This window comes from Protopterus annectens, chromosome 8.part0 (assembly GCF_019279795.1).
Source record: "Protopterus annectens isolate FY-2018-M chromosome 8.part0, PAN1.0, whole genome shotgun sequence".
Lineage (NCBI taxonomy): Eukaryota > Metazoa > Chordata > Ceratodontiformes > Protopteridae > Protopterus > Protopterus annectens.
The window spans coordinates 1,208,133,739-1,208,158,970 of NC_056741.1; the positions used below are offsets into that span (position 1 = coordinate 1,208,133,739).

General features: G+C 40.0%; 1 protein-coding gene across 1 annotated transcript in view; it reads right to left on the reverse strand.

The window, feature by feature from the left end:
- The window catches only part of LOC122809312 (guanylate-binding protein 1-like), a 176,096-nt gene extending 151,267 nt beyond the window's left edge, over positions 1-24,829 (reverse strand). Inside the window, exons 1-2 of the mRNA XM_044080710.1 lie at positions 24,718-24,829; positions 17,414-17,593 (exon numbers count right to left, since the gene is read on the reverse strand). Of these exons, the coding sequence (XP_043936645.1) occupies positions 17,414-17,591 (178 nt within the window). The 5' untranslated portion in view covers positions 17,592-17,593; positions 24,718-24,829. The remainder of the gene's footprint in view (positions 1-17,413; positions 17,594-24,717) is intronic.
- Between the last annotated feature and the right edge of the window lie 403 nt (positions 24,830-25,232).

A 25,232-nucleotide genomic window follows, 5' to 3' on the forward strand; every position in this document is an offset into this window, starting at 1 on the left:
AGAGCAGTCTTAGTCTTCTGAAGTATTTCTTACTGTGTTTTATTTGCATTTGCACATTTTATTCCCAATCCTTCATCAATTGCCAAATATTTATACAAGCAGAACAATAAGGGAGTTAAGGTAAGAGAGTTATATTGGCAATTGCTCTTAGAGGCAAATAGGACACCAGGGCTTAATGAACATTTAACCATTGCCCCAATACTGAAAATAAGGGCTGCAAAACCTTAATTGGGAGTGGTCCTTATATATCACCTTATGACTATATTGCACTATACCTTAATTTATGAACTTTATAGTACAATATGCATTAAACTTCATTCATTATGTATTTTATGTAAATGTTATTATGTTTTTGAATAAACGGCTGTTCCTTCTGAGTATTGCTTGAACTGTGATTTTGTCGACCTCCTGTTGGTGCTTGTATGTGTCCACTGTTGGTTACAAATATTTATACACTTTCCTGCTCAAATTCCTCTATATCACATTCCTGTCCTAGATTGATATTTTCTTGGTAATGCAACTTTCCTGCTTTAAACACTGTTTTTGCACAGTTATCAAGACCATGCCATTCTTATATCATTTGAGAAAGTTTTGACAACTTGCAGTTGTGCTTTCAGCTTTTAATCTGATAAACTATACAGTTTTAAGTCATCCACAAAAAATAGATGAAAAAACTTTAAGCAAGTTTGTTTTCTGAGATTATAATTACAACCGAGACCTAATCTGTTAAGTAAACAATTGCAAGACAAAACAACAGTGGTGACAAAGACCACCCTGGAATATCCCCCCTTTCAAGTTTTAACCATGAGATAATAATTTGACCTTTGTCATGGCTTAACTGCAAAATGGTTTGCCACTGTTTCGTAGTCATTGTAAGGTAAATGATTAATGTCGGATGTATCATATTTTGTAAGCACTCCCTTATCTAAGAATGTGGGATGTTGTCAAATGCTTTTTGTAATCTATCCATGCCATACTTAGATTTTTCCCATTTTACAATTCTCCATTTTGGCTTTATTTAGCAACAAATAATCCTTTCTTCCACATGACTTTCTTTTGTTAACCTTCTGTTCTACTGCCATGTCTGAGTTTTCTTCTAATTTACTATAAACTCTGTTGGCATCAATTCCACTATATAGTTTGTACATCGTCGGAAGGCGTGTTATTGGTCTATTGTTTTTTAGGATGGCTTACAGGTTCACTCTTAAGGGGGAGTATAATTTTTCCTGCTGTTAATCAGGTTGGTTTCTATTCTAGATGTGCATATAAGTAGTTCTTACTTAGGGTTAATCTCTGTGTAAAGGTGTTAATACTTTTCGCCAAATGTTAGGTAGTGCATGTGGGTCTGGGGTTTCTAGTTAGAAGCTTTTCTTAATTTTCTTTCAATTTTTCTGACTGTTACTTTATCCAGTTTCATATCCTGTACATTTGAACTCTTCACTGTTTCTTTAAATTTTTTCTATCCATTCAGCATCTTTGTTATGTTCCACAGGGTCTTCATAAATATTTCTCCAAAATGTGTCTATTTCTTCTTCTTTTGCTGGCATTTCTATTCCTTTTGCTTTGTTTCTTCATTCTTTATCAAACATTTTGGGGTCATAAATGAATTGCTTATTTTGTACTTTTCTTTTTATTTATCTGTATATTTTCTCACTTTTTCTGCCATGTGCTGATGCCTTTAGTTTATTATTTGCTATAGTGTATGACAGATCCTGGTCTGTTCTGATACTATGTATTGCTTTTATCATATCTATTTTTCTAGTATTTTTTGTTGATCTGTTCCAGTAGCATAGCTAGGGTGGGACGAGAGGGGCAACTGCCACAGGCGCAAAGTGTTGAGGGTGCAATCAGATGATTCTGATCTTTCTTTAATGCAATACCATCTTTTAGAAGCCAGTATTGCATTTGCGGTCAAACCTAAGCGCTGTAGCACTCTCTGTTTTGTCTAAACTGCAGCATAATGCTTGCTATATTGTAGCATGCAGTTTGCTACAGTTTAAAAGTGAAAAAACAACAACTTTATTTTGTTTTAATTAAAACCTGAGTACTGTAGCACTCTGTGCTACAGTTTAAAAAGAAGATTTTTTTAACTGAAACATGAATGAAGTAGTGTCCAGGAGTAGTGTGCAGATGGGGTATAAACTGTAGCAACTGTTTGCTACAATTTAAAAAGGACATTTTTTTAAAACTAAACCATAAGCACTGTAGCACTCCATGTAAGCCGGCTGTAAACTGCATTTGTAGCAAACAGTTTGCTACAGTTCAAAAGAAGAAATATTTTTTTTCTAAATTAAATGTGTTGAAGAGGGTTGGAGGCATGGCATAGATAGAAACAGGACCCGAATGGCTGGGGTGGGGGGGGGGTTGTCATGCATCGGGCCAAGTGATTAGTGTTCCAGTAGAAGGACTGCCCTTTATTTTTGCTCTTCAATGGAAGAGCTTGGGGAGCAGGGCTTAGATCTAACTTGAAGAGCTGAAGGGGCGGGGTGCTGATTTTACCAGCTATACTTCTGATCTGTGCCGTCTTCTATAGTCTAACAGTGACATTTATACATTTATCAAGAACAGATGTCATTCATAAATCATCTGAGAAAGTTTTAACCACTTGCAGTTGTGCTTTCAACTCTGATGAACTATACAGTTTTAGGTCACACACAAAAAGTAGATGAGAAATCTTTAAGCAAGTTATGTTTTCTGGGAACCAAACTGCATCCAAGACCCACATTGTTTAGTTTTCTCTACTTGATGCTTTGTGATGGTATTTTAATTCTTCCCTTCCTTTCCCTTATTGTTCTGTGTTTTTAGGTAAGACTTTATCTGCTATTAATAAGGCTGCACAGAAATGTATTCTGTTTACTTCTGTTATATCACATGAATGTCTGTTAATAGTCTTGATTACTGTATTCATCTGTTTTATCAGACAACATTTTAGGTCTTATTTACTTTTTGTAATCTATTTCCTTCATCAGTCTTAATATTTCTATCCATTTCTATTAAATCAGGCAACTCTCCCCTTAGATCATTTTCGTCTAAACTGAGGACACATTCTTTGGTCTCTGTTTCCTGTGGGCATTCTACAGAAAGTTCCAGAACATCTTCCTGTAGCATATCCGCTTCAGCTGCATCCTGCATCATCCATTGCTATGGGGTGATGGTGATACTCACTGAACACTGTTCCCCAAAATTTGCTTTACTACCTTTATTTTAGAATTTACTAGATAATGCACAGAATGAACTCTTCAGTTTAACACAGTTCATATTTTGCTTGAGACATTTATATTACAAATAAATGATATTTATATCAAACAACAACAACAGCACACCAGTCACATCTTCAAGTCTAACTGTAACAGGAAAGCAAAATACCATTTGCTCTCTAAGAATTTTACTGGGAAGGAAAGCAGTATATGACGTGCAGGCAAAACTCCCCAGGTCTGTAATATTGTATGCCGGTTAACTGCAACTCCCCCCCCCCCCCGACTGCAAACAGTAATCATGCATCTAACTATTCCAAAGGTTACAAGGGTAATGTTTTTGTTGACCGTGAACCTGAGAGGACCTTTAACAAGATTAAATAACAGTATGGTCAGCCAAGTGACATTGGTCAAGTCCCCATATTAAATATCATACATGAGTTGATGAGCTACAATGAGAAATATCATATAGTTATTACTTGTGCTAAGATTAACAACCTGTTTTATTTATATCTCTTAACCTCTTAGCCCAAGAAATTTGGACAAAGCCTAAAATAATGGGGGGATAAAGGCCCAAAAATAGGGGCAGATTTTAAATGTTGCTCTTACAAAATTATAAAGTTTCTAGAATAAAAGGTTGTGTTAATATGCATTTTCTGAAGACTATAAAGTCTTGTAATGTTTGTCATTATTTAGTGATTTCAGTCCTCAGTGATTTGTCAGAAACCACAAATTTTATGAGGAACAGGCCAAAACTATGAAACAAAAATATGACCATTCTCGGAAAATCTAGACAGTTGAGACATATGACCTGTTTAAATGTTCAGTAACAGAACGGAAGCAGGGTAAATGTTCTGTTGAAAATGATTAGCAGACTTAAATGCAACACACAGTTTTAGTTAAATTATGTTAGTATCATAACTGCAGAAGGAGCTGGCTGGGACAGTTTTAGTTAAATGCTGGCTGTATCATAATTGCAGAAGGAGCTGGCTGGGACACAGTTTTAGTTAAGTTATGTCAGTGTCATAACTGCAGAAGGAGCTGGCTGGGACACAGTTTTAGTTAAGTTCTCTCATTATCATAACTGCAGAAGGAGCTGGCTGGGACACAGTTTTAGTTAAGTTCTCTCAGTATCATAACTGCAGAAGGAGCTGGCTGGGACACAGTTTTAGTTAAGTTCTCTCAGTATCATAACTGCAGAAGGAGCTGGCTGGGACACAGTTTTAGTTAAGTTCTCTCAGTATCATAACTGCAGAAGGAGCTGGCTGGGTCACAGTTTTAGTTAAATTATGTCAGTGTCATAACTGCAGAAGGAGCTGGCTGGGTCACAGTTTTAGTTAAATGCTGGCTGTATCATAACTGCAGAAGGAGCTGGCTGGGTCACAGTTTTAGTTAAATTATGTTAGTATCATAACTGCAGAAGGAGCTGGCTGGGACACAGTTTTAGTTAAATTATGTTAGTATCATAACTGCAGAAGGAGCTGGCTGGGACACAGTTTTAGTTAGGTTCTCTCAGTATCATAACTGCAGAAGGAGCTGGATGGGACACAGTTTTAGTTAAGTTCTCTCAGTATCATAACTGCAGAAGGAGCTGGCTGGGACACAGTTTTAGTTAAGTTCTCTCAGTATCATAACTGCAGAAGGAGCTGGCTGGGACACAGTTTTAGTTAAGTTATGTCAGTATCATAACTGCAGAAGGAGCTGGCTGGGACACAGTTTTAGTTAAATTCTGGCAGTATCATAACTGCAGAAGAGCTGGCTGGGGAGGATGAGAGCAAGTGTCCACTGACAGCTCACCCATTATAAACAGGAGGGACAGAGCTCTGGCTCATCTCATGGGTAACATCTAGCAGGAGCATTAAGTGTTCACCCATTGGGGTTCTGAGCTGGTGAAGCTCATGCTACCATACTGTATTCTCGTTAAGTAGTTGAGGGGAAACTAGTACACACAGGCATGCTTCTCCTCAGGATGTAGTGATTGTGGACTCAGAGGAGCCATAGGGGGAGGGGGATGCTCCTGTGGAAGAGGGGAGGCCACCCACAAGATCAGCAAGCTGGACTGCTCCCTACTGCCTGACTGTCACCAGGGAACAGATAATGTTGGTTCTTGGGCAGGTAAAAAATGGACTGCATGGCTTTTGCATAGCTGAGGAATCCCAGGCTCTCATTTTGCCAAAATGAATGGACCAACTTAACAAAGGTAGAGGAGCCATCAAGCAAGGTCCTTGAGAAACACATAAATAAGTAACAGAAAAAGTACCATATCTGCTGGAAAAGCTGATCAACAAGTTGTGCAACTTTAATAAACTAGCTAAGAGTTTGGTGTGGAAAATGGGAAATAACATCCCTTACATTTTAAGAACAGCTGTAGAGTAGTAGGTTGTAGCAGACATTCCAATTTCTTTTAAAGGATACAGCACTGTAATTTCAGTTTTTAACCATTTTCTAAAAATGATACTGAAATTAAATGATGTGGCAAAACTAAGAAACCCTCTATGACAGTCAGAGCTGGATCCAGCACTAGGCTACCTAGACAATTGCCTAGGTCTCTCTGGCTTGGTAGGCACTTGCTGGGGAGCTACTACAACATAGGAGTTTAATTATACAAAAAAAATCTTACATTTCTTCTTTAAGAATATACTGTGTTTATGTTGCGTCTGTGGGTACATCCATCTTTAGGACTATAACGCACACACACACACAAGCATGGGATTTAATTTCTCAAATGTGCATTGGAACTGCTGCATTGCTGCCATGAACCACAGAGCTAGGAATGTAGTTACTGCCATTAATTTTGGAGCCAGAGATGAGACAAGCAGTCTTCATGCGGCCATCTGCTTTAGAATATTGGAATCAGCAGCAGGTACTTGTATTACTGCCATGAGCCACAGAACTGCTGCTCCCCAGAGAGAAGACAAGCTTTCCTTCTGAAGCCATCTCCTTTAGAATTGGCAGCATGAATTTGTTCAGCAGTGTGTGTGTGTGTGTGTGTGTGTGTGTGTGTGTGTGTGTGTGTGTGAGAGAGAGAGAGAGACAGAGAGACAGAGAGAGTGTGTGTGTGTGTGGGGGGGGGGTTTGAAATTCTATACATTCAGATGGCAGGTTAGTTAATTAGCTTACTCAGGCTCAAAATGTGCGCCTTAGCTACAGGAGTCAAGAGTCATAATGGTGGCTGCCAAAAAAGCAATTACTAGAAAATGGAAATCAAAATCTAAATCAACTATACTAGAAAACTAGTAATAATTTTATTGGGTGGCAAAAGCCAGGGTACGTTATTTGGCTAGGCTTGTATGGGCCCTAGGGACGATAGCTTAGTACCTACCTATGAACCTATAAAAAGTGAATACAGTAACAGAGATAAAACTGCAATTGAGATCTTAAGAAAAGGGTAAGCACAAACTACATAGGAAAAGTGGGAATTGTGGGAACAACAGGACTTAAATGAGCTATATAATGTTTGACTGAAAAAGATTGGGTAGATTATAAGTGATGTATAATGTTTGCAACTGGCAGTGGGTCAGTATGGTTTTGATGTAAAATACTTGCAACTACGATTGTGTCAGTGGGGTTTGTTTTCATTTGTATAAATGTAGGATTGTCTATATAGTATGTGCTAGTTTAATAAAGATGTTTTTTCTTTAAAGAAGGCAGGAATTGAATAATTTATGTAAAGTTGCTTAAGTTATATAGCATACATAGCAATGTATGTAAAGTAAAATGTTTGTTATGTTATAGTGTGATTACTTTTATATGAATATAAATTTGCCTATGTCATAAGTGATAATTCAATAAAGCTGTTTGAAAAAAAACAAGAGTCTCGAGCCTCTAAACCAGGGGTTCCGAAAGTGTGCGCCGCGGTGCCCTAGGGAGCTGTGGCTTCCTCACAGGGGTGCCGCGAACGAATACCCTTCATTTACATTTTTTTTCTTTTGTTTTTTAATTTTCGTGCTGTTTGAGCTAACATCATCACATGCGCAATGATGTCGGCTCCGTCAGGGCTACCAGCCTGTTGGAATTGAGCAAGGAATTCATGCATTTCTAGCTGGGTATGGCTGCTCAAATGTAACCGGGAATGGCAACAAACGGATTATGTTCGGGTAACAAGAATCGGATCTGCGGCGAGTATGGCCAGAAAGAATGAAGACTCCATGCAAGTAAGGAAACTTTCAGAGAAGAGTGTGTGTGTGTGTGTGTGTGTGTGTGTGTGTGTGTGTGTGTGTGTGTGTGTGTGTGTGTGTGTGTGTGTGTGTGTGTGTGTGTGTGTGTGTGTGGGTTATGATAGAACAGTGGTTCTCATTAAATTCAATGGGCTACAGGGAAAGAGTTTTTTACAGCAGTTATGCATAAGCATGTAGGTTGAGAAACTGAATAAGTGGGGAAATGATGGCACTAATGCGAGCTCTCATAATGGTACAAGTTCATTGGAGTATATTTGCATGGAATTGTTACATAGGTAGCTGGGAACGACTAACATGAAGATAACATGGAGTACTGAGTTCTGCGCTACTGATCATTTTTTATTTTCATCTTTGCTACTCTTCATTTTAAGACAAGTGCACAGGATGCTTGCAATAGGTATACTTTTGTTTTAGAGAGGGAGGGATTCATTGAATACAGTGTAACTGTTTAGGGTTGTATAGTTTTTTTTGGGAGGGGGTTCAAGTTAATCTTTGCAATAGTTTATAATGTTATACAGTGCTTGTGTCAGGTCTCTCACTGGCTTAAACGAAGACCTGTATTTGGCTTTTGTTAATTTTAACCATCTAGTTTGTGAGCTGTCTACTCTCTCTACTGTTACTTGCCAGAAGACAGATCGTGACTAAGATTTAGTAAGCACTTCTGGGTATTTTTGCTGTATTTATAGCTGTACCCTTTTAATAACCATTGCTTATCTACTTTAACATGATTTTAAGGCCATTCCAACCTAAATTTATCAGTTAGATAGCAACTACTTGTGTTGTAAGTTATACATTATAACTGTTTAGGAAGGTTATATTTAAAGCTATTTTTTTCTGTTTGTTTAGTTTTTTTGACAGAGGAACTATTGGAATCTATACAGAATTCTGCTGTCTAACAGAGCTGTGTAATTTAAATGCTACTTTTGTCTATATTTTTTGACTGTTGTTAAGGCAACAAACTGGAGATGTAAAACTCTGCTGTTTAAATGTTGCTGCTGCTGGACATAAACCGCTGTGGCAGTTGTGTAGATCACTGGGCCTTACATGACTGCTGATGTTCAACAATGGATCGTTGCTGCAGTAGACTAAGCTGTGTGAATTATGTCCTACATAGAGTTCCAGCTTTGTGGTAAAATAAGTGACTACTTTAGAGTGTTCTTTTTCATTTATTGGGAATCAATCAATTGTACTCTTAGCTCTTTAGGTAATGAGTGTGACCACCTCCCTAAAGCAAAGTAACCTGTCCTTTCCTTAAGAAGGAAAGTGTGTGGTGGTGATTACAGCTCTTTACATCTTTACATATAGATTCTGGCAGATTTTTGTTAGTTCTATCAGTATGTTACAGTGCATTAGCTGTCAATCTGTGCTGTTGCTGTAATATATTGAAAGTTGTGCAAATGCACTGGTGAGGTCCTGTGCTCTTCAGTTGTACTAACATAGCTTTTTAAAAAATGTTTGGTAATGCAGTCTGCTATCTGATGTCAAGACAAACATCATGAACAAGTTTTAATTGTCAAAGTAATAGTCTAATGATATGGAACTCTGCCACCTAAGTAATGCTGGTTTAACTTGCATCTATGCTTTTCAAATGCTGATATCTAGCTGCACTTATTAAGAATGTTTCATTATTTAATAAGTGAACCATTCTTCAATTATGGGATTTAAGCTAGTACTATACAATTAGTAAAACCAGTATCAGCTCGCTAATATGCACTTTATGCATGCCGGGGGGGGGGGGGCACCTTGGGAAAATCTGGATTCAGCAATGGAGCCGAGAATCAAAAAAGTTTGGGAACCACCAACTACCAGACTATACACTTAGTCATCAGAGTTGATAGAAATGTTCTGAAATGGGTGATTTTTGTCTTTTATTGGTTGATACATTTTGTTTCACTGCTTAATGGAAAAAATATTCAAAACTACAAGGGTGCATTTTCCATGAATATGACCTTCAAGGGAAGAGAAGTTTACTGTTGCTCATGCTAAGTCTGTTTTCAACATGAAACTGTTTTATTTAGCAAAGGGTCATCAGTGTTTGTGCTATAAAACTTGAAAGCAGTGTTAGTAGCACAACAGATAGCATACTTGCCTTTGGTGCAGAAGGCTGGTGGGTTCAAATCCCACACCGTGTAATTTGATTGCTGATATGGCAGTGCATATTAAGGGGGAGGGGTACTGCACTCTTGAGCATGTTGTCCTTTACATGAGATGTTAAACCAAGACCCCATCTGACTGCATTAATGGTAGGTGCTGTGAGATCTTTTACATCCACCTGAGCTATCGAAAAGAATAGGGGGAAGTTCCTTAATGCCCTGACCAAATTCCCCTAGTAGTATAAATACTACTAAGGATCTCGCCTGAAAATACATTACTAGCCTTGTGGGCCTAACCTGGTCAACAAAGGATATTTAAATTAAAAGTTTTAAATTAAATCCATACTTCTGCTTTCATTTCAGAAGTAAAGAAGAGAATAGTATGCACACTCACAGGTTTTAGCAGTGTTTACGGTAACTGGAGGGAAAGAGAGAGAAGTAATGGGACAAAAGAATGGTTCTGGGGGGACCTGGTTCATTCCCCTGCCGAGGACCCCAGTTCACCATGATCTGGCTCTAATGACATTTGACAAAATCTTTTAATTGACATACTCAAGGAGTTTAAATATGGGAAAAAAATAAAAAGAACATTATGAAGAAGCATTTTCCATTATTTGTATGCAATCCATTTGAAATATGACATAATAAAGACAACAGTAATTATGGGCAAAAATAATAATACAGTTATCATAATATGGGGTCAAGCTAAAAAAATAGTGGTTGGAGAATTCACATCTCTAGGTCAGTACTTGGTAAGAACTACATGATGCTGTTTCTAAAATGATACTAGTTAATTTTATACCAAGCTCAGTAAAAGCCTTCTCCCTTTGTACCCCTAAACATGACTTGATTTTTGTATATCTGTATTATCAACTCCAAAGATCTTTTATTTTAGGGGGAATCAGTCTTTGCAAGCATGAACCTTATTCTACTATTGTCAATACATTATTTTTAAGGGGATTCAAGAATCTTGCAAAAATGTTTGCATGTTCAATAAGAAGGCAGAAGATTTACATGCTCTAATTATCAGCAGACTGTGTACTACAAATACAAATGACCTGTACCATTATGAAACTGAATAAAGTTTTATGTAGGTGATACTGAAAAAAATGATTAAACTTTGTCAGAATTTTCTAGAACAGACTACTGAAATATGCATAGGCAGGACATTATGAGTTGCAGTGTAAGGCTTAGTTACTAGGATAAGAAACTGGAAAGATAAAACTATGCTCAATGTTGGAAAGACTGATGGGTAAAGCAGTGCTAAGTGACAAAAAGTCTGCTACAGATCTACGTTATTAGAGGTATAAAGTGAGCTAATATTTCCAACTTTGTTTTTATTATCTTGGCTATTAACTAGTTAACTTAGCCGGTAGACAACGTTAAGAGTAAACATTCTTTTGAAAGGAACATTTGCTCAATTTCCATTCATGTTGGTTCTGACTGCTTCCCTTGTCAATTAGCTTAACTGCTTCTACAAATCCAGATGTAGAAACAAGTTTCTCAGCTACTAAACCATAGACATTATTTTTGTTGTTGCTAAATCATTTTGCTGTGTATTAGCTTTATGTTCAGTATACAACTCACCTAAATAGTAGAATAAAAAAAAAAACAGCCAACGTCTTAAGAAACAGTACCTCTGAAAAGTATCAAAGCAATCAAAATACCGATTGAAGTACAAATAAATGAAGAGTATAAGTGTGTGTGTGTGTGTGTGTGTGTGTGTGTGTGTGTGTGTGTGTGTGTGTGTGTCTGTGTGTGTGTGTGTGTCTATGTGTGTGCGCTTGATCCTATCAGTCAGCCATGTCTGCAAGGAGCATGCATCTGTGATTTCGGACATCTTTATTACTCCTTTGCTCTCTGGCTACTTGTCTGTTATACAGTGCCTGTGGCAGTGATGCTTGGGGTACCTAGTTAGTACAGGTAGTGCCCTAATAAAATGTAAAAATCCATTAAAATACAGCTGAAGAACCCACATATGAGGACTGCCATAACACAGTACTGTGATATGTTGTTGGACACTAGCAGATGCTTAAGACACCAGAAGGCAGCATAAGAAAGTACAGTAGTGTAAGATCTTACCTTAACAGTAGATGTCCTTGCTTCACCGCTGCAGTATTCACTACAAATGGAATTCCCTGCCATGAAGTCCACCGTCCAGCCAGTTTACCAAAGTCTACCATTGCTTTAAGGTACGCTGAACGTCACTTACACACTCCTTGCGTACCATAGGGCATAAAGGTGATGTTCAGGCACACCATACTCAGAACTGATTGCCCCAGTAGGAACAGCAGTCCAAGGAAAACCAAGGAGTACCTGCACATCCAGGAAGGAAAAAAGAATAGAGGGATGGAGGGAGGGAGTGAATACTGCAGCAGTGAAGGCAAGGACATCTACTGTTATGGTAAGATTTTACACAACTGTACTATTCATTACAAATGAGAGAGTGCCAAAGCCCAAGAAGAAACTTGGGAGGAGGAAGTAGCAGCAGCACTGATGTCTAAGAAGCCATGAAGAATGGCATCGGCAAAACCATCCTTAACTCTGGAGATACCATCCAACTGGTAATGTTTGGTAAAGGTATGCACAGAAGTCCAGGAAGCAGCTTCAAGAATAGAATCAGCGTCTAAGCCTTTAAAAAAGCACCAGAATAAGCCACAACTCTAGTGGAATGAGCCTTTACAGAAGAAGGAAGGCTCTCACCATGAAAAGTGTAACAAAATAAAAGAGCCTTTGAAATCCAGTTTGCTTGGAAACAGCCAAACCTAAAGACCTAGGATGAAAGGAAATAAATAACTGGTCAGATTTTCTGATAGCTTTAGCTTTATCCAAATAAAATCTGAACTGTCTACGCACATCTAAGGTAAGGAGCACCCTCTCACTGTCAGATTGCAGAAAGAGGAAAAACGTAGGCAAATTAATAGACTGATTAAATGACAACTCATTAACCACCTTAGGCATGAAAGAAGGATTAGTATGCAAGGACACCCTGTCCTCATGAAATATCAAAAAAGGTGGACAAGCCATAAGGGCTTGCAACTCAGACACCCATCTGGCAGAAGTAAGAGCTAACAAAAGAACTGTTTTCCAAGAACAATGCTGCAAGGAAGCTGAAACCATGGGCGCAAAAGGAGCCTGAGTCAGTTTGTCCAGAACAAATTTAAGATCCTAGGGAGGAGGAACAGGCTTCCTGGAAGGTCTGATATTAAGGATGCCTTTAAGAAATTGCTTAGCCTCAAATCTAGAAGCTAACAGGGGAGTTAAAGGCAGAAAAGCAGAAAGAGCTGAGAAGTGGGCCAAACCAGCACTGAGCAACTCAAACAAATAAGAGAGAACCAAAGGAACATCCACAGAAAGTGGGTCCAGGTCACAAGAAAGACACCAAACAGAAAATCTCTTCAATTTAGACAAGTAGGATTTCCTAGTAGTAGGTTTCCTGGCCTCCTGCAGGACCTGCAGCAAGTCCTCAGTATAAAGATGCCTATAAGGAATCAAAATCCTATCACCCACAGTGTCAGTTGAAGTGTGGACAAGTGGAGGATGGATGAGAGACCTCTTGACTTGTGTAAGGAGATCCACCCTTTGAGGTAACTTGTGATGATTGCCCTTGGCTAGATGCAGAAGTAGAGGGAACCAGTGCAGTCATAGCCAAAAGGGAGTCACCAACAAGATTTTGGAATCATCATGTTGAATCCTGAACAGGACTCCCGAAATGACAGGAAGGGGAGGGAATGCATAAAGAAACATCCCCTTCCAAGAAAATAAGGGGGCAGCCACCTTCTATATCAGAGGACCTGGGACTCTGGCACAAAACACAGGAAGTTGTCTGTTCAGAGGGGAGGCAAAGAGATCTACTTGAGGAGTACCCCACTGACGAACAATGTCCAGAAATACACCCCTGTGAAGTATCCAATTGTGGGATTATTGAGTGAAGGACCTGCTCAGATTGTCTGCCACAATGTTCTGATCTAAAGGAATATAAACTGCCAAACTGCCTGAAGAGTTACTTGATATTGGATAGCCAGATCCCATACCAGAAGTGCCAGCCGGCAAAGATGGTAAGATCTTGTACCCCCCCCCCCATTTGTTGATATACTACATAACTGTGGTATTGTCTGTGAATACCTTGAGAGGCCCCGTAAAGAAGAGAGGATGAACGGCCTGAAGAGCAAACATAAGAGCCTTCATCTTTTTGATGTCGACGTGTTCTTTCTGCTGACGAGGCAACCACACTCCCTAAACCCTCAGGGAGACAAATGTTGCTCCCATCCCACATCTGAAGCATCTGTGAACAGATTCTGATAAAGAAGAGGAGGTTGAAAAGGGCGCTCTGGATTCAAAGACAACTGCCGAATCCACCACAGAAGTTCTTTCTTGAGACATGGGAGAAGAGGAAAGTCTAGAGGATGCACAAGCTGAAGCCACACCGACTTCAGAAACCACTGGAACTTCCTCATGTGTAGTTTGGCCAAAGGGAGCATCAGAATGGTGGAAGCCATGAACCCTGGAGCTCTAAGAAACTCCCTGGACATAATGGAGGCCAGGGGTAGAAGAATTTGAAAGAAAGAAATAAGAGCTAATGCCTTTGGAGGAGGCAGGGATGCCAGCATTGGCACCATTTGAATCTTGCAACCCAGAAAGACATCATCCTAAGAAGGAGTCAGGGAAAACTTTTTGAAGTTTATTGTGAACCCCAGGTTCTGAAGAAGAGTAATGGTAAAATGAAGATTTTGCAAAAGGACTTATAGAGAAGATGCCTGAATCAGCAGGTCATCCAGATAAGGAAAGATTTAGATCCCTTGAAACCTGCAAAAGACAATCATAGGAGCAAGGCATTTGGTAAATACAGCATCAAAGTGCTTAACTAGATTCATTATTTTTATTATCAAAAGTTTTAATAAATTATTTTATACGAAGAGAAGTCTGGTTTATTGACCGCAGCAAAACTTGAGTTACTAGTCATTTGGTTTTTTTACAACTCTGTAGTTTTCATTTGGTGAATACCCTTGGGGCACTAGAAAGGCCAAAGGGCAAAGCACAAAATGGAAAATGCCAGGAAGCAACAGAGAAATGCAAAAATCTCTTAAAAAGAGGATTGTTCAGAATTTGAAGATAGACATCCTTGAGATCCAGAGACATCAGAAAGGCCTAAGGGAGCAAGAGAGGAAAAAGGGACTGATGGGACGACATCTAAAAGGAAGTCACCTTCAGAAAAGTGTTTAGATGGGAGAGCTCTAGAATAGGTCTACAAGTACCCTCCTTTCTGGGCACTAGAAACATTCAAGAATAAAACCCTTTCCCCCTTTGGGACACAGGCACCTCTTGAATAGTCCCCTGAGACAACAGGTCTCGAAGAACCTCTTGGAAAAAAGAAAGTTGTTCACAAGGATGCTGAGGAATGTCCGCAAAAGAAGGGCGGGAAATCCAGACCATGAAGTACCCTTGCCGAATGATTGACAAAACCCAAGAATCCTGGGTGATTCGGAGCCATACAGGAAGAGAAAGAGAAAGGCGAAGAGAAAGAGGAATGTGGTTGGGAACAAATGGATAGTCAGGCAACACCTGGTTTGTCAGGAAAGGAAGGCTTAAGAATCCCTGCAGTCTGACTGGCCTTAGCAGGAGGAGTCCAGTTACTACCCTTTTTACCTTTAGAAGGAGGGCAAGACTGCTTACAAACAAAGGCTGGCTTAGAAGGGTAGTTTCATTGAAATTTAGACACAGGAGAAACAAAGACATGCTTAAGCTCCTGTAAAGCCTTCCCCTTGTCCTGAAGAGACTTAAATAAACCAGCAGCTGCTTCACCAAACAGAAGATTATTATCCAGAGGAGCATCCATCAACTTAGCCTTGATATCATCGGGCAAAGATTGAAGCCTAAGCCAAGAATATCTCTCCAGAACTGAACCAAAAGCAGCACCCCTAGAAGAAATATCTGCTGCATCATAACTATATTTGTTAGAATGACAAACTACCTGAGAGGAAGCCCCAAGCAAGGAAAGAGCAGAAGATTTACCCTCAGAGTCTAGAAGATCAGAAAGAAGCTGACAAGCCTGAGAAAGAAGAGCCAAGACATACCTAGAGATATGGGTCTGACAATTAATAGTCCTAAAAGCTAGGGTAGCCAAAGTATAAACCTTCTTACCCAGCCTATCCATGGTTCTACTGTCCTTGTCAGAAGGCAGCAAACTGGACACAGGAAGCAATTGAGTTGGCTTATCAGAGGCTATGGACACCACAGAGGGGTCAGCAGCAGGACATTTAAACAAAAAGGAACAATCCTCAGGCACCCTATAAAACCTACCAGACTTCTTGGGAGCAGGGGGCAAAGAATCTGACAGTTTAGAGGCATTGGGACAAACATCCAATAAATCAGACAAAACTGGAGGAATGGCTGCAGGTTTAGTAGATTCCATCTGCAGTAACCCATACTACCTTTTATGGATATCCGAAACGTAGGCATAATCCCATTTTAAAAATTTCATCATCCTAGAGATTGTGTCCCCAAAGGAAATTTCCTCAGAAGGATTATCTAGAGTATGAGAGACCTCCTTCTCAGACCTGTAGTGTAAAGGAGAAGGAATCTGGGTAGAATAAGCAAGGGATTCATCATCAGAATCCATCTTTTCCTCAGAAGAATTCAATACTCTGGTCCTTTTAGGAGAAGAGGAGGACCAAGGAGGAAGAGGAACCGAAACCCCTTGAGGAGGCCTTAATGACAGTAAAGCACTAAACAACCTCTGAGTACAGGCCTGCCACTCCCTTTGTGGATCCCTAGGAGCAGAAGAAACATGATTAGTTTTCTGTTTCTTTTTTAAGGGGACATCCGTCCTAGAAACATGAGAAGGCCCAGACTCAGGATGGCATTTCATAACTGTAGTAGGAGCCTCTTCCCTAAAGAGAAACTGTGGAACCCCAGCAGACCCCATGGAAACAATCAACCGTGGTTCCCCCTGAACACCTGAAACCGACACCTGCAAAGCCTTGCCAGACATGCTGCCCACCAGATCCTCGCCAGCCTCCAATCCAGACGCAGTAGAGGAATCTTAAAAAACAACCGGACAAGCCTTCAGGTTTGTAATAACCTCGGCAGAAACCCCCGGCAGAAGCTGGACAGTGGAAGATTCTGGTCTTACCTTTTGCACCGTTTTCTTCCCTGAAGGCTGACCCTCGGGGCAGGAAGTTCTATCCATAGTATCTTTAGCAAGAAGCTTAAGATGCTGGTTCTCAACATACAATGAAAGGGAAGAAAACCTACTATGAAGATTTTAAGGGACAAATGCCTGCCAAATTGAGCAAGACTTACGGTCGTGAGCAGTACCTAGGCAAAAAAAAACACTTATTGTGGCAGTCTTTATGAGGAATCAGTCTCCCACGTTGGCATTTATCCTTCCTGGATGACATTAACCCAAAACAGCAAAAAAAAAAAATAAAAAAAAAAAAACCCAACTGGGTACTTATCTGCAATGGTAAGAACTTCAGCAAACAGGTGTAATCACCAGAAAGCCAACCAACAAAAAAACGGCAAAAACGGACAGTGGTAACAGACCATCATTTAAAAACAGCATTTGGACTACTGGCAAAGAAGTTCTGAGTATGGTACACTTGAACATCACCTTTATGCCCTACGGTACGCAAGAAGTGTGGAGGTGATATTCAGCGTACCTTAAAGCAATGGTAGACTTTGGTAAACTGGCTGGACAGCGGGATTCACAGCAGGGAATCCCATTTGTAGTGAATACTGCAGTGGTGAATGTAAGGACATATACTGGTTGCAGGAGCACAGCGTTGGGATGGGAACGGCCTGTAGACGCCTAATACATCTGAAAAGGCATGTAGTTGTTGGGGGGTGCAATTTATTGACATTATAAATCTACTACCTTATTAAAATGAGAAGGAAATATGATAAAACCTAAAGCAGTTCCAACTCTGATACACATGAAAATAGTTACCTTTCATTTTGCCAGCTAGTTTATTCATGAGATAAGATTTCCCAGTGCGGTACAGTCCAACAACAGATACCACAACCACTGCCTGGTTAATGCTGGCTAAAATATCCAGGGCTTTCTGGTTTGTGTGTAGCTTTCCTGAATCAGAGTTTTCAATCAGACAGATTGGTTCATTCATCATGGCTGCAAGCAAGCACAAAAAATGTCATTAGCCTAAATCATGACTAAAAGTTAAACATAGCATGGCTGCAATCTAATGTAACAATCTATGGATTCAAGAACCATTAGGATGAGTAACAAAACCCTAACAAGGAAAAAAAAATAAGGAAAAAGCAAGAACTTAGTACTATGGCAGAAATACATAACTTCTGCTTCCAGCAACTGTATAGAATGACCACTGGATAACATGAACCGATCTGTTTGTTTAGCTCCAAAAATTCACCACTAGCTATAATTTACTGTTCAGAATGAGAGTCAGCTCCAATGTTCCTCTGTTTACACAGGTTTAAAAGTTCCAAACTCACTTTAGCAGAATAGGTCCAACTTGTAATTTAATCATTTTTTATATTTAAACTTCTTGTGCTCTGTATTATAATGGAAAAGAACAACAAACTTTTTCATTTGTTTATTTACTTACTTACTATAATTTGATAACCGGGTTGGTGACATGGTCAGAGGGCCATTTTCAGCCATGACCTTGATCAAATAGGAGCAGAAAATAGCAATATACAAAAAAAGTAATAGATGACAATTATACAGAAGGGAAGACTTTGATTAGCCTGTAACAATTAAACAATTACAGGTTATTTAATCAATCATGTATTCTTTCAGCTTTGTCTTTAAATCCAAAAGAGTCATTTAGTCACCTGAGGAAATGGCTTTGAATCCAAATAAATCAGCTAGAACTACAACATAGCAGTTCATGCAAGACAGTCCTCATTCTTCCTGCAAAAGCCTGAAAAAAACAGCTGTTGTGCATTCACTCATTACTTTGGAAACTTATGCAACTCGGTTTTTATTCATTCATTCATTCACTGAATTTGGTGACTAAGCATCTCCCATTGATTCAAGGATAGTTTTTTTGGACCCACAGAGTAAGCCACAAAACACGAGTAAAATGTAATAGCTGAAGCAGAAGATGGAGAGTGTGTGTGTGTGTGTCGTGTGTGTGTGTGTGTGTGTGTGTGTGTGTGTGTGTGTATGTGTGTGCATGTGTGTGCATGTGTGTGTGTGTGTGTGTGAGATGGGGTGTGGGGAGCTGTCAAACTACCTCCTTGGAGAAAACAGGGGAAATACCCTGATTCCTAGTCATTGAACTGAACAGTCACTCCTTTGTGACTCACCAAAACATTAATAACAGGCATAGCCGGCCTTAGGCATAGGCCATCTAGGTGGCCGCCTAGGGCACTGCTCTAGCAGGGGTGCTTTTTCAGTGTTTATTTGGTGTAGGTAGACCAGGATGGGGGCACCAGGTGGTGTGGTGGGGGGGTGCTGTGGAGCCCTTTTGCCTAGGGTGCCAGTTGATCTAAGGCCGCTCCTGATAAAAGGTATGCAGTAATCCAAACAATGGTGCCTTACAAAGAATACTGACAGCATGTGAAGAAGGAGGAGGGTGTCACCCTGTGGTGCCGCAGTTAGTGCTGTTCTCTTACAACACTTGGTTCTACAGTTTAGTTCACAGCTTGGTGTTCTCTCTGAGGAATCTGCAAGTTTCCTTCCATGTCTTATACATTTTAACCAGATGGAGAAAGTTTGTCTCACATATTAGGGTATATGCCACAAGTGAATCGGTGATCTTCCAAATTGCTACTAAGTGTGACTGTCAGTTTTGAGTGAGTGTGTGCATCTTGGGAAAAACTGGCGTCCGTTAGCAGAATTAGTTACATGCCAGGATAGATTTTGGCTCCCTGTAAGCCTCAAATACATAAAGCATGTATCAGAGAATAAATTAAGTAGTGACTGTGTTATGCAAAACAAATACTTATACAATGTGATTACAGCTGACAAAACAGGATGAGTCATGGCCCAGAGCACACTTATGTACTATGAACTGCACTGTAAAGAGTGACAACTTACAGCAGCGTTGCAACCTGATGGAGGGAGCTCAGCCTATGAATGTGTGTGCAATCAAAACCACATGCAAGTCACATGCCATTATTTAGGGCCCCCTGAGGTAGGCTAACACTGGATTCCCCAGCTGGTTCATGGTAGGTTAGCATATGGCAAACAGGCATATGGATACTACCAACATCATTATAAGATGTTATAAGACTTCATAAAAAAGTGCTTGTGTTCCATTATGTCACAATTTACACACCTATCCTGGAATCTCCCTGCTCTTAAGTATCAGTGCACTGCTCATATAGCTCATTTAGCTAGCTGTCTCTGGCCCTGTTGGTACCATTCACAATGCCTTCTTCTGCCACTCATCCCTATTACTACACCCATGATCACATCATGTTCACTGTCTGCTCTGTGTCACAGCTCCCTCTTTTTCCTTACATGTGCCTCCTACCGCTTATTAGATACTGCAAAGTGTGTCTCAGGTTGAGGTGGCACTTACACGTGTTTAACTTCCCTCTGCACACACTGCATTTGCACAAACACTGCTCCTCAGCTGCACTTTTCTTTTAGTTTGTGTCATTCTATATACAGTTTTTAGACCCCTCAGTTTGTCTCATATTATTCGGATCCTGTTGTGAATTCTGTTAGACACAAGGCAGTGTTTGGACTGTGTGAACACAAACATGATCTCTGTAGTTATATTCATAGGTTCATAGATGTGTACCAGGCTAATGGCCTTGCAGCCTTTCCGAGCCTAGCCCATAAAAGTTGGCATCGTGCCGCCCAACGTTAGTTCCCAGTGCCTCTATCAAGTAGAGCCACTGGAGTGATCCCCGGGGGTGAACTTTCTATTTCCTATCCAGTCATTAAGATTTCTCTTTGAGAGGGCCATTGAGGTGCTATGCTTGATATTCAACTGCTCATTTCAATTGCCCAGCCCAAACAACATTTGTGGTATCATCTTAGTATCAAATTGTGTTTCATTTTTGAAAAAAAATATATATATACATATATGTGTATATATATATATATATATATATATATATATATATATATATATATATATATAGACACACATATATGCGTAAATGGGCGTACTTTCCTTGAAGGTTGTACGTCAGGGCTGGCAACTCGGCACGTAAAAATCTACTGCCAATCATTAGCAGACCGGCGTTCCGCTGTGGCGACCCCTAACCGGGCAAAGCCGAAAGACACAACAATATATATACATATATATATATATATATATATATATATATATATATATATATAATTTTTTACATGTCCCTTGCATTCATTTTCAACTTCTGTAAAAACTTAATTGTCTACTCCATGCAACAAGATTATCTACCATTCACTAATAATACTAAAGTATTGCGCTGGAGGCAGACAAGGGAACACAGTAACCTCTATCACTTCCTGCCTTTCAACGGATTTGTTTGCCACTTCAGTTTTTAAGACTTCAATCAGGTTGCACAATATCTCAGACTGCTATCAGAATCACCACTGAGTCGTCGTCCACCCACCCCATACAGTGCTATAATATAATAATAATAATAATGATAATAATATAACAATAAAAACAACAATAATAAAGTAACATTTAAGTAAATGGCATGTTAAGCAGCACATTTTTCTACAAGTTACTTATACCTCTCAACTGTCCATATTTTCTCCTCATATTGTTGGTCTGCTCCTCATAAAATTTGGGGTTTTCTGGAAAATCATTGAAGATCGAAGTCACTAAATAATGCCTAACATTTGAGTTTCAAACTTCATATTCTTCACAAAATAAATGCCAGCACAAAATTTATTACTCCAGTAATTTTCTAAGTTTATTAGAGCAATATTTAACCCAGCCACTGGGGATGCACAAGCCAGTGCATTTCTTTGTGCCGGTCCCAAGCCCGGATAAATGGGGAGGGTTGCGTCAGGAAGGGCATTCGGCGTAAAACTTCTGCCAAAAATTACTGATGCGGAGAACTTTTCATAATTGCATACCGGATCAGTCGAGGCCTGGGTTAACAACGACCGCCACCAGTACTGTTAGCCAACAGGGTGCTGGCGGAAATTGGGCTACTGTTGGCCAAAGGAGAAGAGGAGGGTGAAAGCATGCCCGAAGGCGGGAAGATAGGAGGAAGGTTAGGAGTGTAGCAGTGAAGGTAGGAACTTTGAATGTTGGCAGTATGACTGGTATAGGAAGAGAGCTAGCTGATATGATGGAGAGAAGGAAGGTTGGTATATTGTGTGTGCAAGAGACCAGATGGAAGGGAAGTAAGGCCAGGTGTTTAGGAAACGGGTTCAAATTGTTTTATCATGGTATGGATGGCAGGAGAAATGGGGTAGGGGTTATACTAAAGGAACAATATGCCAAGAGTGTTTTAGACGTGTAGAGAGTGTCTGACAGAGTGATGTTTATGAAACTAGAAATTGATGGTGTAATGATGAATGTTGTTAGTGCATATGCTCCACAAGTTGGGTGTGCGATGGATGAGAAAGAGAAATTTTGGAGTGAGTTGGATGAAGTTGTGGTGAGTGTACCCAATGGTGAGAGACTAGTGATTGGAGCGGACTTTAATGGGTATGTTGGTGAAGTGAACAGAGGGGATGAGGAAGTGATGGGTAGGTATGGTATTAAGGAGAGGAATGCAGAAGGTCAGATGATTGTGGATTTTGCGAAAAGGATGGACATGGCTGTGGTGAATACGTATTTTAAGAAGAGGGAGGAGCATAGGGTGACGTACAAGAGTGGAGGAAGATGCTCACAGGTGGATTATATCCCATGTAGGAGGGCCAGTCTGAAGGAGATTGAAGACTGTAAAGTGGTGGCAGGGGAAAGTGTAGTTAAGCAGCATAGAATGGTGGTCTGTAGGATGACATTGGTGATCAAGAAAAGGAGGATTATGAAAACAGTGCCAAGGATTAAATGGTGGAAGTTAAAAAAGGGTGATTGTGTGGTGGAGTTTAGGGAAGAGTTAAGACAGGCACTGGGAGGCAGTGGAGAGTTACCGAATAGCTGGGTAACTACAGCAGAACTAGTAAGGGTGACTGCTAGAAAGGTGCTTGGTGTGACATCTGGACAGAGGAAGGAGGACAAGGAGACCTGGTGGTGGAATGAGGAAGTACAGGAGAGTATACAGAGGAAGAGACTGGTGAAGAAGAAGTGGGATTGTCAAAGAGATGAAGAAAGTAGACATGAGTATAAGGAGATGAGGCGCATGGCAAAGAGAGAGGTGGCAAAAGCTAAGGATAAGGCATATGAAGAGTTGTATGAGAGATTGGACACTAAAGAGGGAGAAAAGGACCTGTACCGATTAGCTAGACAGAGGGAAAGAGCTGGGAAAGATGTGCAGCAAGTAAGGGTGCTAAAGGATAGTGAGGGAAAGGTACTCACAAGAGAGGAGAGTGTGTTGAGTAGATGGAAAGAGTATTTTGAGAGGCTGATGAATGAAGAAAATGAGAGAGAGAGAAGGTTGGATGATGTGGGGATAGTGAATCAGGAAGTGAAACAGATTAGCAAGGAGGAAGTAAGGACAGCTATGAAGAGGATGAAGAATGGAAAGGCTGTTGGCCCAGATGACATACCAATGGAAGCATGGAGGTGCTTAGGAGAAATGGCAGTGGAATTTCTAACTAGATTGTTTAATGAAATTAACAGACAGAATATATGTGTGTAAATAAGAGGGAGGGTAGAGGAATGGTGAGGATGCAGGGAGTAGAGTTGGTAAAGGTGGACGAGTTTAAGTACTTGGGATCAACAGTTCAGAGTAATGGTGAATGTGGAAGAGAGGTGAAGAAGAGAGTACAGGCAGGATGGAATGGGTGGAGAAGAGTGTCAGGAGTCATTTGTGACAGACGGGTACCAGTAAGAGTGAAAGGGAAGGTCTACAAGAGGGTAGTGAGACCAGCTATGTTATATGGGTTGGAGACAGTGGCATTGACAAAAAGGCAGGAGTCAGAGATGGATGTGGCAGAGTTAAAGATGTTAAGATTTGCACTCGGTGTGACTAGGATGGATAGGATTAGGAATCAGTATATTAGAGGGTCAGCTCATGTTGGACAGTTTGGAGCCAAAGCAAGAGAGACGAGATTGCGTTGGTTTGGACATGTGCTGAGGAGGGATGATGGGTATATTGGGAAAAAGATGCTAAGGATGGAGCTGCCAGGTAAGAGGAATAGAGGAAGGCCTAAGATAAGGTTTATGGATGTGGTGAGAGAGGGCATGCAGGTGGTTGGTGTGACAGAGCAAGATGCAGAGGATAGGAAGAAATGGAAAGAGATGATCCGCTGTGGTGACCCCTAACGGGAAAAGCCAAAAGAGAATGATGATAAGAGCAATATTTAAAATTTGTCCCTACTTTTGGGCCTTTGTCCCACCATTATTTTTGGATTAGTCCATATGTCTTGAGCTAAAAGGTTGAAAGGTATGCTACATTATCTGGCTTTCAAAATGTCAAAATACTCATCAGCCAATGTTGGAAAGAATGGGGCTTGCATGATCTCTTTAGACTGTACAGCGCAGCCTTCACGTTTTGTAACATGGTGGCTTTGTTTTACTCTTAACCCACCGGATGCGCAGTAGCTAGCAACGCCCAAACCCTGCGCAACACCCAGCAGCAGGGCGATGTTACAATGTGGTCCTGATAAACATTTTCTTGTGTTAATCGTCCGCATGAATATTCATCTGGATAAGCAAGTACATAATACTGCGGACTTGTGAATTCACGGAAAATAAACTATTCCTAAACGGTTGAAATAGTTCTTTGCAAATAAACCCCCATTAATGTCCTTAATTTGTATACCCATAGACTTGAACATATTACATATGCATGGGCATACGGCTGAAAATGTTGCTGTGTATACTTCTCAACTTTTTGGAGCAAGAAATCCAGACAAAGCCATAAATAAAAACCACAATTTTATGAAAAACGGGCCATAAATATGAAGCAAAAATCACGTTCTGCGAATATCTGTACAGTTGAGAGGTATACAAACAGCTGAGGACTGAAGTTATTAAATAATGACAACATTTGAGTTTAAGACTCCACATCCTCCAGAAAATTTATGCTAATGCGAATTCTATCAACTTTCTAAGTTTGCAAGAGCAATATTTAAAACCTGTCCCTATGTGTCCCCCTTTGTCCATATATTTGCTCTAAGAGGTTGAGAAGTTTGATTTACACCAAAAGACCGTCCGAGAAATATACACAAAGCATGCGGAGACAGAACTGAACATGCATTACCTTGTAAAATCTTCCAAGGCTGTAAAGTTAACGTAGGTTGGAGGCAGAAAACAACACAACCGTCGCCACCGGTACACTTAAGGGTAATAAATGACTGTTGTTCTGTGTATGAGTTGAAAATAACTGTGTAGGGGGATACCACCGATTAAATTCAACTCATTCCACCCTCTAATTACGTATTTTACCCGGAATGAAACTGAAACTTTTAAGGATTTCTGCTAAATCAAACCTTTTCCCGGCACTTAAAGACCGCAAATGGTACCTTAAATCACTATATTCCTATATCAGCGCCTTGCCATATTTGTTATCTCAAAAACAGCTACTTTATCGTATTTTTCCAGATCTAAAAGGTATTTGGCTGCTCATAGCCCCTTGGACTTTAATTTAAGGGATGTCTGCGTTTTCCTCCGCAATTCTACTTCTCATAAAACGATATACGACTAAGCAATAAATAAAAATAATTTCAAAATATTTTGAAATACAAAACTGTGTTGTACCTAGTAAGAAACGTGAAC